The 14092-nt window shown below is 43.1% G+C and overlaps 1 protein-coding gene across 2 annotated transcripts in view; it reads left to right on the forward strand.

Annotated features, from left to right (window-relative positions):
* Window positions 1–9781, forward strand: part of LOC147635868 (Haloacid dehalogenase-like hydrolase (HAD) superfamily protein) — a 62581-nt gene extending 52800 nt beyond the window's left edge. For both annotated transcript variants that reach the window (XM_086801247.1, XM_086801248.1), the window contains exons 8-9: window positions 9166–9230; window positions 9380–9781. In XM_086801247.1, coding sequence (XP_086657373.1) covers window positions 9166–9230; window positions 9380–9634 — 320 coding nt within the window. In that variant the 3' untranslated portion in view covers window positions 9635–9781. The remainder of the gene's footprint in view (window positions 1–9165; window positions 9231–9379) is intronic.
* The last annotated feature ends 4311 nt before the right edge of the window (window positions 9782–14092 follow it).

A 14092-nucleotide genomic window follows, 5' to 3' on the forward strand; every position in this document is an offset into this window, starting at 1 on the left:
GGAAAAACAAGTCTAACTGCATCTCTTGTAGTCTATGGCAATCATATAGAGATTGGCACAAAGACTCGAGAAAATATGAGTACTTGTCAATCTGTGTAGAGTGAAAGATCAGATGATTGCGGCTAATCTAGAGTGTCCAAAGTGTCCCAAAGTGTGTCCAGTCTTTGGTGATATCTCCCAAAGATCTAGAAATGCTTGGAGAGGCAACACCCTGGAAATCTGGCAGCCAAGCAAACAAATAATCTGAGCAAGAAATCTCTGGTATCCAAACAAGCCCATAATAATTGAGACATAGTCTCATTGCGATTTGAGCACCTAAAACAAGACGCAGAAGCTATCCTTCTAACCGACAGCCTCCTGTGTCCCTCCACAAGGTACTCTTGTCCATATTAGCAGTATATGCTCCAAAATCTGGTTCTTTATTTGTTGCCCTTCAGGGATCAGCCCTAGGATTTGCCAGCGTATGTCTTGCACATGACATCCCCCTCTGCTAAACTTGATGAAGGGATTCCAATCTCTATTCTTGGATGACTCATCATCCCATTATCTATTCACGGAGTCCCAACCTATCATCCTTCCCTTCCTGGCGACCTTTTCACTGAAAACCTGGCCCAGTCTCCAAATCTGATGAAGATTTATGCATCTGTTCCATCCTATCTCTTTTCCCTTCATGCCCTATCCCTGAACACTTTCTCTGGTCTTCTTTCCCGAGTATTGAGTTTGCCACTCTCACTCCACCCCTTGGAGGATCATCCTCCCTTGAACCGTTGCCTGAAAGCCTTTCCTGGTGTGCCCCAAGTGGCACCCGACTCATAGGAGTGCCATTCCCTTTGGGTCTTGTGGAACACCAACCAACCTCCTGGGAATTTCTTCCATGTGTTGTGTTCCTTTCCTTGGGCCTCGGACCTGTGCACTGAGGGTAGTGATGATTTCATTGAGGTGAGACCTCGTAGGCGAGGCATGAGTATGCACACAGATCACATGGTTTTTGAGATTTTTGCATTTGATTTAGGCATTTCCATAGATCTAGTGATTATGGAGACATACCATACTTGTGGTGATATATTAGTTGACTTGGATTATGAGGCATTTTGTTGTGATGCTCGTGAATGCTTATGCATTGATGTGGATTTAGTTTATTGGGCATTCTCTTTTGGTCATACCTGAGATCATCTTGAGTGCCTTGTACTTACTGATGCAGCACGCCATCATGACACATTCATCTTCGACCTTGATGGATATCTAGACCATGATCTTGGTGGCGTATCTTGTGGATTTTTATTCGATTCATGCTTCCTTGGTGACCACCTTTCGACGGTGGGGCAGTGTCACTTCGTATTCGACGATGGGGTTTCCATGGTGATTTGTCTCATATCTCAACTTAAGTCTCACTCCATTACACACACTAACAGTTTCAAGGTTTGCAAGGGTGCCCATATAATGCAGAAACTGTGTGGGATGTCTGTATGCCCCCTTGATATGACTATCCTCACTCATCAACTCTTACACATGTCTCAAACTACGAGGCTGGATGTAGGGTGGCTAGAAATGTTGAGGACAAAATATAAAGTATTGTAAATGAAAACCGGTTTTTGTCTTTCCAACTCAATATGTCAGGAACATAGTTACATAGTGTGTAGACGTGCTATATGTATTCGACTAGCTAGAACATGACATCTATGACGAGAGGAGCTGATCCGAACTCGGCAAATACTACGACATCTGGCACTGAGGGCTTAACTCCGGATCATGCGTGAGAGCATCATAACCTGGAGTCTCTCTACTCTCAACCGGTCCTACTCTTCCAGGTGTGGGCCCTAGAAAGGCACCCCCCACATCATTGCTAGGGGGACCAAAGTATCAGATAACCAGCATTTGGTATTAGGTTCCTGGAAGTTGGATTGAAAACATTGCATCTCCAAAAGAGCAAGTGTGGCATATCCCCACGCCAAACATGCCTCCAAGCACATGGTAAAAGCAGGCTAGTGAAAGTGATCGCCAGTTTTACACATGATTTGACCAACTCAACCTCATCTCCTTTGTATGTGAAAGAGTGTATGCTACGTGCAACCAGATAGGTGTTAAAAAGCATAATCTTGGTCTTACTATGAGGTCTGTCTCATCACAAAAAGCCTACAATGCCTCCAGATGTCGCTGCAATCCCTCGGCTGAATCTGATACAAGGACTATGTCATCTGCATATAAGAGAATGGATATCACTCTGTGCTAGCCGAGAGCCCGTGCCACCCAATTGATCAATGAATCCTGAGAGCTCATCAATGTATATCCCAAAGATTGTAGGAGAGAGAGCGGGCAGCCTTGTTTGACCCCAATAGTGCTAGGGACCTCTCGGGAAAGACCCCTACTAGTCACGGGCTATATTGTAAGATCCCTCCAAGATCTCCCTAAACACACAACAAGATTAGTACCAAAAAGAAGGGGTGCAAGCTAGGTCACCTCCCAATTGTAGGTTTGCGGCTGCAAACCACCCCCAAGCCAGAGGCTAAGTCAAACCCATTGTCACAACGTCTGTCAACATTAACAATAATAAATCCACAAGTCGTTTTTATAGTGATTACTTCTATAAATAACCAACTAGTCCTAAATAGCCAATAACAATGGTTTTACTAATAATCCACCGTATCAGCTTGCTTTCCCTAATCCCAGGTTTTCCCTAACCCTACTAGATTAGGCCACTAAATCCCAAGGATTATTGTTAGGTAAACGACATATATAATGCCAACACTCCCCAGATCATCTAAGGTGGCATTTGTAAGCACCCAAGAAGTTGTGACCTGGGAACCGAGTCAAACGCCTTGCGGAAATCCATAAAGCAACAATAAACACGATGTTGGTGTGTCCTAGTCTCCTCAATGATGGCCTTGAGGGTAAAGACATGAATGTCGAATAGTTCTCCTAAAGCCTGCTTGTCCTGGTGCTCTCTATCTGTGCCTCTCTGCCTCCAATAGAGCCCATTAGATCTTGGCCAATCATGGTAGTCCGGTAGTTATTGGTGGCCATAGGGTCTCCTGCCTTATGGCTAGGTACAATGGTGTTTGTGGTCTAGGAGGGGGGAAGGCCTTCACCATAGTCACAGGGGACGGCGGGGACGGAGCCTAGGAACGTTGGGACGCCGAAACGGGACGGCGCAGGGACGGGGACGGACGGACGTCCCCCGACGGGCGTTTCATACCGGGGACGGCGCAGGGGACGGCACAGGGACGGGGACGGCTGTCGGGGACGGCCTGTGCGGGGACGGCAGAGAGCCGTTGCGCCTGCGCTTGCGCCCGTTTCTGGCCGTTGCCCTGCCTGCCCCTTCGTAGCCGTTTATGGCTGTTGGGCCTGGGCTCTTCTAGCCGTTTATGGCTGTTGGGCCTTGGTCCTCTCTCTCTCTCTCTTGCCCTTGAGGCTTTCCTCTCTCTCTCTTGCCTATCTATATAAGAGCCCACCTCTACAAGGCTACAAGCACACACAAGTTCATAACTCTCAAGGCTCATTGCTCAAGCTTTCAAGGCTCAAGCTTCTTGAATCTTCTCTCTTCCAACTTCCAAGTTCCAAGCTCTAGGGCCTAGGCTCTCACCTCTCCCTCAAGCCTCTTGAGTCTTCCAACTTCCAAGTCTCTAGGCTCTCTCTCTCTCTCTCTCTCTCTCTCTCTCTCTCTCTCACATTCCTCAAGGCTCAAGAGTCAAGCCATCTTCAACCATGGCATCCTCCTCACGTGCCGGGGCTCCTCGTAGAAGGACAACGGGATGGACATGGTGGGAGGAGGTAAACTACACCACATCCGTTCATGGAGGCGGTTCTCGGCCATGGGTATGCAAGCTTTGCCCGTACCGGCGAACGGGTGGCGCCGACAAAGTGCGAGCCCACCTCTTGCATGAGAGTGGGCATGAGGTGAGGTTTTGCACGAATGTCACGCCCGAGAAGAGACGGGAACTTCTTGACAAGCTTAGCGTCTACGAAGCGGTCGAAGCGACAAGAAGGACACCACGAGTGGCCGTGGATCCCGCGACGATGGGGAGAGGAACTCAAGCCTCTACCATGGAGTCATGCGGTGGATCGGGATCATGCACACCATCACCTTCACCATCAAGTCGGAATGTTACTCCATCCACGACACCGGCACCCTCCATCTCCACGGCCTCTCAATCATTACGTGGCCCACGGCGACAATCTACACTTGGGGAGAATTGGAACCCCAAGTTGAAGGAGGAGGTGGATATGGCGGTGGCCCGCTTCTTCTTCCACGACCACATTGCCTTTCAAGCGGCTAGGTTAGTGCAATCGATCATTGCCAATTCATCATTCATGTTTTCATCATCCTAGTCCCCTTCTCATTAGTAAATTACTTTCTTGAATAGGTCGGAATACTTCAAGGTAATGGTTAAGAAGATTGGGGAGTATGGCTCAACCTATACGCCCCCCTCATCCGAGAGCTTGCGCACTACATTGCTCGACAAGGAGAAGCGCATTGTAGAGCAAGCGGCCGACAACACAAAGCGGCAATGGGAGAGGAACGGAGTCTCCCTCATTGTGGATGGATGGAGTGACACCCGCAAGAGGAGTATTCACGGCATGGTTGCATATTCCCGTGGAGAGATGTACTTCATCTCATCTCATGATGCATCCGGCACTGGGGGAAGAGCGCGGATGTGCTTGCGGCGGAGTGGGCTACCACCATGGAGATCGTTGGCCCCGAGCATGTAGTGGGCTTTGTTGCGGATGGGGAGCCTTCCAATAGGGCGGCGGGAGCTATTCTCCAAAGTATGTATGGACATGTCATGGTGACCTTTTGTATGGCTCATTGCCTAAACAACCTCCTCAAGGACATCGGGGCATTACCATGGATCAGCCCGCTCATTGAGGAGGCCAACACCATGGTCTCCTTTGTCCTCAACCACCAAAGACTTCGGCATGAGTTCAACAAGAGGTCCTGTCTCTCTCTCCTCAAATATTCCGACACCCGGTTTGCCTACAACTTTCTCATGTTGGGCCGGTTGAAGGATTGTAGTGGTGCTTTGAGGGGGCTTTTCCTTAGCGACGAGTTTGTCGCCATGCAAGAGTCCCATACAAACACTGGCCAAGAGTGTAGGCTACGGGCGGATGACGCCTCTTGGTGGGAGCGTGTGAAGACCACAGATGCTATGGTGAGGCCCATAGTCCACCTGTTGAGGATTGTAGACGCTATGCAGCCATGCATAGGCAAGGTCTACGAGGCCATGGATCGCATGATAGAGAAGTTGAAAGACTTCGTGCCTGACGAAGACAGATACGAGGAGATCCATGCCTTGTGTCTAGGAAGGTGGAATTCCTACTACTCTCCATTGCATTGCAGCAACTTATGTGGTGGACCCAGAATTCCAAGGCAACAAGCAGGAGAGCGACCGGGAGGTGAGCGCTGGATGGAGGATCATCTTGGATCGTCTTTTGCCTGATGCATCAGTTAGGCGCAAGATCAGGGACCAGCTTTCGATGTACAGGTCATTTCATGGCTCCTAGGGCTGTCATGATGCACAGGTTGACCGCTCCAAAGTTGGTGCTGCTCTATGGTGGGAGGACTTTGGTTCAGATGGACCGGAGCTGCAGCAGCTTGCCATCCGCATACTTAGCCAGGCCGTCAGCTCCTCTTGCTTGGAGCAACTTTGGAGTACCTATAGCCACATTGCCTCTAGGAAGAGGAACCGACTCGGGGTAGAGCGTGCCAATGACCTTGTCTTTGTCAGCGCAAACTTGCGAATGCTTTGCAAGAGCGTGACCAAGAAGGCAGATTCCTTCACCGAGTGGGAGATGAGTCAACAAGAAGAGCAACGGGAGGATGAGGTGCAGGAGCAGCATGCCAGTGAGGATGAGACTGAGGATGAGCTTGATGCTTCTTTGGTAGCCGCACAAGCTACCCATGACCATGAGGCGAGCACTTCACGTGGATGATCATTCATGGATCATGATTCATGGGCCTTACTACTTAGCTCTAGCCTCTAGCCTCTAGTCTTCAGTACTTTTTTGTCATTGACTCATTTGAGTCCGTCCTTGTATTTTGCCTCCTTAAGGCTTAGTCCTAACTCTTGAGTCATGACTCATTTTGTATCTACTTAATTATTAATATGACTCAAAATCTTACCATTTTAGTGTAAATTTGTGCTCATTTTGATGTACTTCCAAAGTAGAATAAGTGCAGAGTAGAAAAATTTAAAAAAAAAGTATTTTTTGAGTGCCGTTCCCTCCCCCGTCCCCGTTCCCTACTTATGGCCGTCCCCCGTCCCGTCCCCGTCCCCCGTCACCGTCCCCCGTCCCTTGTGACTATGGCCTTCACACAAAGCCCTATTGAAGATCTGCGCAAGGATGGGGAGCAAGATGACGGTTCCATGTGCGAAGTGCTCCGTGCAAAGGTCCTTATGGTCCTTGTCTCTACCATTTTGCAGATTCAATAGTGTGTTGGTGACATTGCCAGTGGTGAAAAGCCTGGTGGAGGTAGGGTGGGGGATGCGGGATAAATCAAAGGGGGGCTGATTCGGGATTTCATATAGGTGGCATGTGTAGGTCTCCCATATGAGAGGGTGAGTGATGGTTGTTTGTGTCTTCTGTTCCTCCAAAAGGTGCCATGAGTCTGAGAGAGAGAGAGAGTGTGTGTGTTACATGAAACATCTATAAAAGACCCAAAGACCAAAACGTGTGGCTTCAATCTTTGAGGCCATGTGCTCCCTTTAGGCCTATGAAAGGCCTCCATCTACATGTGTCATTCACACGACAAACTGCATGAATGCCTATGCTTCTAGGCACAAAGCTTTGGTTTGACCTTTACTCCATGTGTTTCAATGCTGAAGTAAACTTTTTGTATTTTTCCAAAGGTCATAAATATAGGTAAAAGCCATTTTGTTGAAACCTGTGAGCAAAATAGCGGGCAGTATGAGTTTTTTTCCTTTTTGCAAAAAGCTCTACATCTCTTTCCTTCCAACCTTCAATAAAAGTTTGATTAAACCTTATATCAAGGCAACCTTATACTGCACTCTCTAGGTCGGTTTTAAAAGAAGCTTTACCTTATGGCTTGAAAAACTCAAAAATGTATCGGATTTTTTTTAAAGCCTCTTGGCTTTCAAGGCGAAAACTAAGGTTTTTTTTTTCTCAAAAGAAAGCCTCTCTCTCTCTCTCTCTCTCTCTCTCTCTCTCTACGCATGAAATCCATGTTTATGCTTACAACAAATCCTAAATTTTCCATCAACTGAAAAACCAGTGTCAAAATCCAGATATCTCTGCCCAAAGAGTGTGGGAGCAGCCTTGTTTCACCCCAATTGTGCTGTGTACTCCAACCAATGATGTGCTTATAGAGTGTGATTGTGGCCTTAGGACGTTATCTTCCACCCTGTGTGTCTTGCTCATGAAAGTGTGTTGAAGGCCTTGCAAAAATCCACAAAGCAACAATTTAGCTTCTTCGATGATGGCTCTGAGCGTGAAGATATGATCTAGCATGGAGTGGTCTTGCCGAAATTCTCCTTAACCCATGGCTTGAACTTCCTGTTGTTGTGTCTAATGATCAGTCACTATGATATGCCTTTTATCGCTGAACCAAATATTTTGGCCATCAAATAACCGACCATGATGTTCTGGTGGTTGTGGATTTATTGTTTCCCTGCCTTGTGAATGGGTCTAAGGAAGTTCTTCAACAAGTTTTGAGGCAAGCCATAACAAATAGACGCATTGAGAAGCCTGGCCTAAAAAGGTGCGAGGGTCTTACAGCCATAAGTGAATAACTTTAATTGAAGCTTCCTTCACCCGTAGGCCTTTTGCCTTATTGTTTTCGAGTTTGTGGATAGCTTGTGTTACTTTCCAGTAGAGAAAAGGGCTGAGTGTATCTATGTATGCTTGCCATATGGCCGGATCGGTAAGAGGGGAGGCTGATTTTTTTGCAAGAACTTTTATTTATCGCTCTAATAAGACATCTATACTCTCTCTCTGTTTGGCTGTCCTGTGGCTGGTGATGTGTGTGTTATCTCCCCCTCTGTATTATGTGTAGATGTACTCCTCACACGGTATACCCTCTGCTCTCCCCATCTCAATTCGAATGCTATGGGGAGACACCCTCAATCGGTTGCAATCCTCATGGTGTGAGACGTGTGCCGGTCATGCTCAATGAACCCATCTTCAGTGACTCGCAAAAAGTGTTCTCTATAGAACTGGAGTTTTGTGGAAAATATTAGCAGGGACAGCCATGTCTGAACCGTATGAAGTTAAATCAGGTCTACACTGATGATACAGATAATATCTTGGTGTGAGAGATCCAAGAGAAGGGCATCCAGGCTGTACTGAGTACTCAAAGTGGGGGAGACTAAGACCATGTGAGTCAAACCAACTGATGATGTGGGAGTCCAAGAGCTACTTTGCTCCTCATGAGAGAGAGAGAGAGAGAGAGAGAGAGAGGCTTTGATACCAATTGTAAGCTCCCCCAACCTAAAAAGGGGAAACCTTAAGATAGTCTCCTAAGTCTAACAAAAGAAAAATTTCCTACTCGTCGACATCTTGACCATGTAAAGATGTGAGGATACGACTAATAGGTAAGACCTAGTTCTATCCCGCAAGGGAGCGTGGTCTCCTAAATGACTCTTGAAATTGAATCATCCATAGAGTGATTGACCTTAACTTGGGCAACTTCTATTCTTGATTCTTAGAAACAACGCTTTTTTCCCCATCTATGTGAGGCACAGCCGCTGGCCTAATCCTCTAGAGTAGGGTTGCCAAGGGACCTACTTACGTACTGTATAGCTTTCAATTAAGTTTGTTGGAAAGCTACCCACCATCCTATGGACGGGTGGACCCGATTAGTCGTATCCTCGCATCTTTACACAGTCGAGGTGTTGACGAGTAAGAAATTTTTCTTTTTTTAGACTTAGTAGACTATCTTAAGGTTTCCCCTTTTTAGGTTGGAGGACCTTACAATTTCTTCTAATTGTGCTAGTATAATATGAAAAATTAAAAAATGGATTACTTTAACACAACAAATCGTTAATCTTATGATCCGTTAAGATGAGTAGATCATTCAACCTGTCTGTCCACTTGGTTAAAAATGACTTGTGAAGCTCTACTAGATTGAGTACCTGTCCACTTGGTTGAAAATGACTTGTGAAGCTACTAGATCGTTGACACTCTGGATACCCTATTTTGGATCCTGTGTAGGTTCGTTGGGTTTAAAATATGAGAAGTTAGGAGGCCACGTTCAGTATATGGGCAAGCCTGATTCTGTAAGTATCTATGCCAGATATCTGATATTTTAAAGTTTGAAGTTTTTTTTAGCTCCAAACAGTATGAATGCAGTTTTTAAGTGATGTAAAACAATCAATATGATTTATGTACTTTTTAAATAATAATAAAAACTTTTCAATAAATGCAGGTAGTCTATCAGGCTGCAGCTGAGTTGACAGGAGTGGAATTCTCTGACATGGTAGCTGTAGGTGATTCTCTTTTCCATGACATTCACGGTGCTGCTAGAAACTGTATGGACTCTGTGTTTGTAACTGGTGGAATTCATGCAAATGAGCTTAGCATCAGTGACATTGGACAGCAACCTAAACTTGAAGACCTTGAGTCACTCTTCAGAATCCAGAACATTTATCCCACATTTGTTGTCCCTATGTTTACGTGGTAACTCAAATTATTCTTCTGAATGCTCTATCCGTCTATGTTTGTTTTGGAACCGTGCATTTTTTGTTGGCTCATGGAGAAGAGCCCAATTGCCTCCATTCTCATTTAATGAAGAAGGTAGTAGTGAAGGCGGCTACTCAAAATGAGGTAGGCATCTCTTGACCTTTGAATAAAGGCTTGTATTGTTTATATGTAGGGCCTGCTGATTTGCAGTCTCAGATAATGAGCCACCTGTCCTTACACTTTGACTCATAATTTCAAACCTATTGAGAATGCGTCCTCTTAAAAGCACACGTCGTGGGTGGTCCATCTTCATAAAAGACAGTAATCCTCTTGGATGATGAGTGGCTTTCTTCTTCTTCTTCTTCTTCTTTTTTGTTGCCATGCTTTGATTAATATTGCTAAGGCAACATGGGAGCTCCACTCGATTTACTTTGCAAAGTAACTGGATGATTTACTTTCCCACTACATAGATGCATATGCATGCATGCGTGTCACACATGCATATGTAGTTATTTTTTGTTTCTATTATGCATGTGTGTGTGTGTGTGTGTAAAAGTCTTTGTACATGAATGCTGCTGCATGAGTTTTATGTGCGCAGACTGTGCATACACATATGCATTTTAAGAAATGGGCCATTATTAATTTTTCCCTTTTCATGGCTCATGGCTCCTTGGATAATTGCATAATGCATGATTTAAGTTTCAAACTAAGACTTGCGAAGAAGAGAGTCGATGTGCAAAAAAACAGGACACGATGTTAAAGAGAGTGATGGATAGCGCACTTTATTAGTACACACTAGTAGAGTCATATTTTTGAGACCCTTCTGTCTGTTTGTTTGTTTGTTTGTTGACATTGTCGATTTTATTACTAGATACTAATTCATGTTTCAGGATTTTCTTTACGTGTGCGCGCTAATCACGACGGCACTATAAAAATGACTTGAATCTGGAACAAGGAAAATCCCAAAACAAGGAACGCTTCAATCAAGATGATGAATATTTACACATGGGTTAATGGTTTCAGGTCCCTTTGAGACTTGAAAGCTTGTGAAACTACCTATATCATAGTGTCTAGTGAAATAAGTTTTTCCAAGAAGGAAGATGACTTTACCAATTGGTTGCTAACCTAAACAATAATTAACACCAACACAATCTTGTCTCATCAGGTCAAAGAGTAACATTCCAAGTCTAGTCATTTTAGGGATCCAAGTCTAGGCTTGGTCATTAGATGAGTTAGCAAAGTTACCATTATTAAAAGCCACAACAATAAATCTAGAGAGAGCAATGCCATTCAGCCCTTCATGTAGTGGGAGTTCAAGGGATGTACATAAACAGAAGTGAGTGGATGCTTAGATTTTAACTTCATTTAGGAAAATCACCGACAATATTACGTTCTAAAAGTGACATAGATATATAGCCTAAACAAATTTTAGCATATCTAAATGTTCTATCAAGGAAAGTGAAACTAGGCCCATCCTGTACATCCATATTTTTGGGAAATGCATCATGTTTTTCTCATGATTTTGAAATCTTTCTCTATCCTTTAGGATATCCCATATGGCCATTTTTTATGTTCCTTTATTTTCTATAAGCTTAATAAGTCATGATTTTACACTGACACTTTTAGTATTTATACTAAAGTATAAGCTTAATAAGTCTTGATTTTGCATTGGTACTTTTGGTATGTATACAAATTTTCTAAGCACTAGTACTTTTGGTATTTATACAGCTTTTCTAAGTACTAATACTACATTTTATCACTACCTTTTTTTACCTTGCTAGGGTGTGCATCCTATCCACCTATTATTTTCTACGTTAATGCTACTCTTGTACAAAAAAGAAGACATTTTGTAGTTTTTGTAAAAAACATTGTTTCTCTTCAAGTCTATCACGATATTAGCTGAAAATAAAAATCAAGTGCAAATTATAACTTTTTATATTTAACTTTGAAAATACCTTTAAAAGAATTTTAAGCACACTAAAAATGTAGATCTAAAATTATTTTATATTTATTTAGTTTCTAGGTTCATTTAGAGGTAACAATGTTGCACACACACACACGCACACGTACGCACTGTGTTTATGCATGCATACAAAAGCTTACATAAACACATATATGCGTATGTATATATGTATGAATGTATACATTTATGGCTAAAAGCATGATTGGGTGGAGTAGAAAGCAATGACCAAGACACTAATTTTGTTAGATTTAGATATCACTATGCAAGTATTAAAAACAAGTAACACAGTGCTTTCAAGGCCATTTTGAATTTACATTAAGAACATTAAAGAATTCATTATGATAACTACGTCATTAGTATTAAAAGCATTTAACCTAAACATGCTTTTGATCATCACACACACCATTGTTCTTGGAGCATAATCTTATAAATTCACTTTGGCTATTATAAAACCCCTCAGGGGAAGGGGGAGTCAAGAAGTCATTTTTCAAGTTAATGGTTAATGGTCAATCCCATAGGTTAAGGTCCTAAAGAATTAGCTTATATTATAAAGACCCATGGTTGGAAGAATAAAGTACCCTATTTTAGTGAGATTTTATCTAAAAATATTTTTTGAAAATCATTTTTTGTACTTATGGCTTGATTTTGATTAAAAGAGGATAAGTTGGATGCATGAAACTCATTGAAGAGTCTCCAAATTGAATGGTATGGGAACTAAAATCTTGACAAGTGTTGGATGGCTAACAAGGTTGGCAAGAACCAAAGTTGTTGAAAGGAAAGTAGCTTACCACAATTGGCCTCCTTTTCTTTTGGTCAACCAAGAGAGGGGGTTTTGTATGCAAAATGTTTGGGATAGTGATTAGTCGAGAAACTCTCAACTTTCTCAATGGAGAGGAGGTAATGAGAAGGGGGACAATCACACCCAATAACCAAGAACATGGAGCATCCACATAATCCACAAGGAGAGCCATCACCAACATTGCTAATGAGGAGCTATGATAGTAGTAGGCGATGATGGTGAGGCATGTTTTCCACACGTGTGGAAGGACACAGTGACCTAGATCAGTAGCCACAATGCACATGAAGGAGAAGCATGGAGAGCCTCTCTCTCTCTCTCTCTCTCTCTCTCTCTCTCTCTCTCTCTCTCTCTCTAAATGAAGGGGATAAATAATATCCTAAAAGATTGTAAAAAGTAGCATATGGTCATTTAATTGGGGAAAACTATAAATAGGGGTGATGACCCATGAGATGAAACTTTTGGATCATTTTATAATTTGGACAATGTGTCTTTCTTGGAGTACATTGGTACTACCTCTATGGCTTTCATGAGAGTTGGCTTATGATCCCACATGTGTGGATTATTACATAAGGTAACGTATGCCAACCACATTTGTACCCTAAATGTGAGTTGGTCTAGTGTTCAATATGTTGTTGCCAACCACACAAGTACGGAATGCCTCCACCTAAGATCCAGGTAAAGGAGGTATCTGGTACGCATACTATGTGAGGATAGAAAACCATAACACTATACATTACTACATGATGATGATGGGGCTGATCTTACAAATATTAGATATGGCTATGGTTTTGTTACATTTCTTTCCCATGGTTATTTTCTTAGTATTTCATGGGGCTGCCACTCTTTACATTGGTATCAGAGCTTTGATATGTTGTGCCATCCACACAAGTACGGAATGACCCCAACTGATCTTACAAATATTAGATATGGCTATGGTTTTGTTACATTTCTTTCCCATGGTTATTTTCTTAGTATTTCATGGCTGTTACTTTTTACATCGGTATCAGAGCTTTGATTTGATCATGGGAGTTTTGATTTTCAATGTGGCAAGAAACTTGAAAGAAAATGGGTATCTACTTGTGATCTTGGCGATTTTTTTGATCTTTGCACACTATTTTCTATGATTTCTTTCATTTTCTTGGAAAAAAATTACATAGATTTTCAGGGATTTTTTTTGGAATTCTTTTAAAAAATGCACTCAACTTAGCTATCCTAAGACAAGGGCAACCATGACCATTTAGATTTTGGGACTTTGATGAATTCTCTTCTCAAAAAAAAGAAAGAAGCCACGTTGAGGTCAGTAAGATCTCCATGCAAAGCAGGCAAGGTCTTTGTATCTAGCCTCATGCAAAAAAAATGTGAGAGAAGAAGAAGAACTGAAGAATAGCAAAAAAAAAACCTAGCTTGGCATACCATGTTTAACAACCCAACCATTATAGATACCAATGATTCCAAGCATCCAACGTGTATCTTCCCGGCCACACACCATACTCACGAGCCCCCTGTGTCCGTGTTGGTACCCCCATGCTACACATCACTAGGTCTTTAGCCTACAATCTTCACCCATGAACTTTATAGATTCACACTTATTATTATAAGCGATGATGTGCAATAGTATGCCGCCATTGGTTTACCCACACAACGTCTGCATGTCCCATGCATTACTGGCGTGTAAATCCCATGTAACAAAGTAAACA

Source organism: Cibotium barometz, chromosome 8, assembly GCF_041138505.1.
Source record: "Cibotium barometz isolate CiBa-2024 chromosome 8, ASM4113850v1, whole genome shotgun sequence".
Taxonomy (NCBI): domain Eukaryota; kingdom Viridiplantae; phylum Streptophyta; class Polypodiopsida; order Cyatheales; family Cibotiaceae; genus Cibotium; species Cibotium barometz.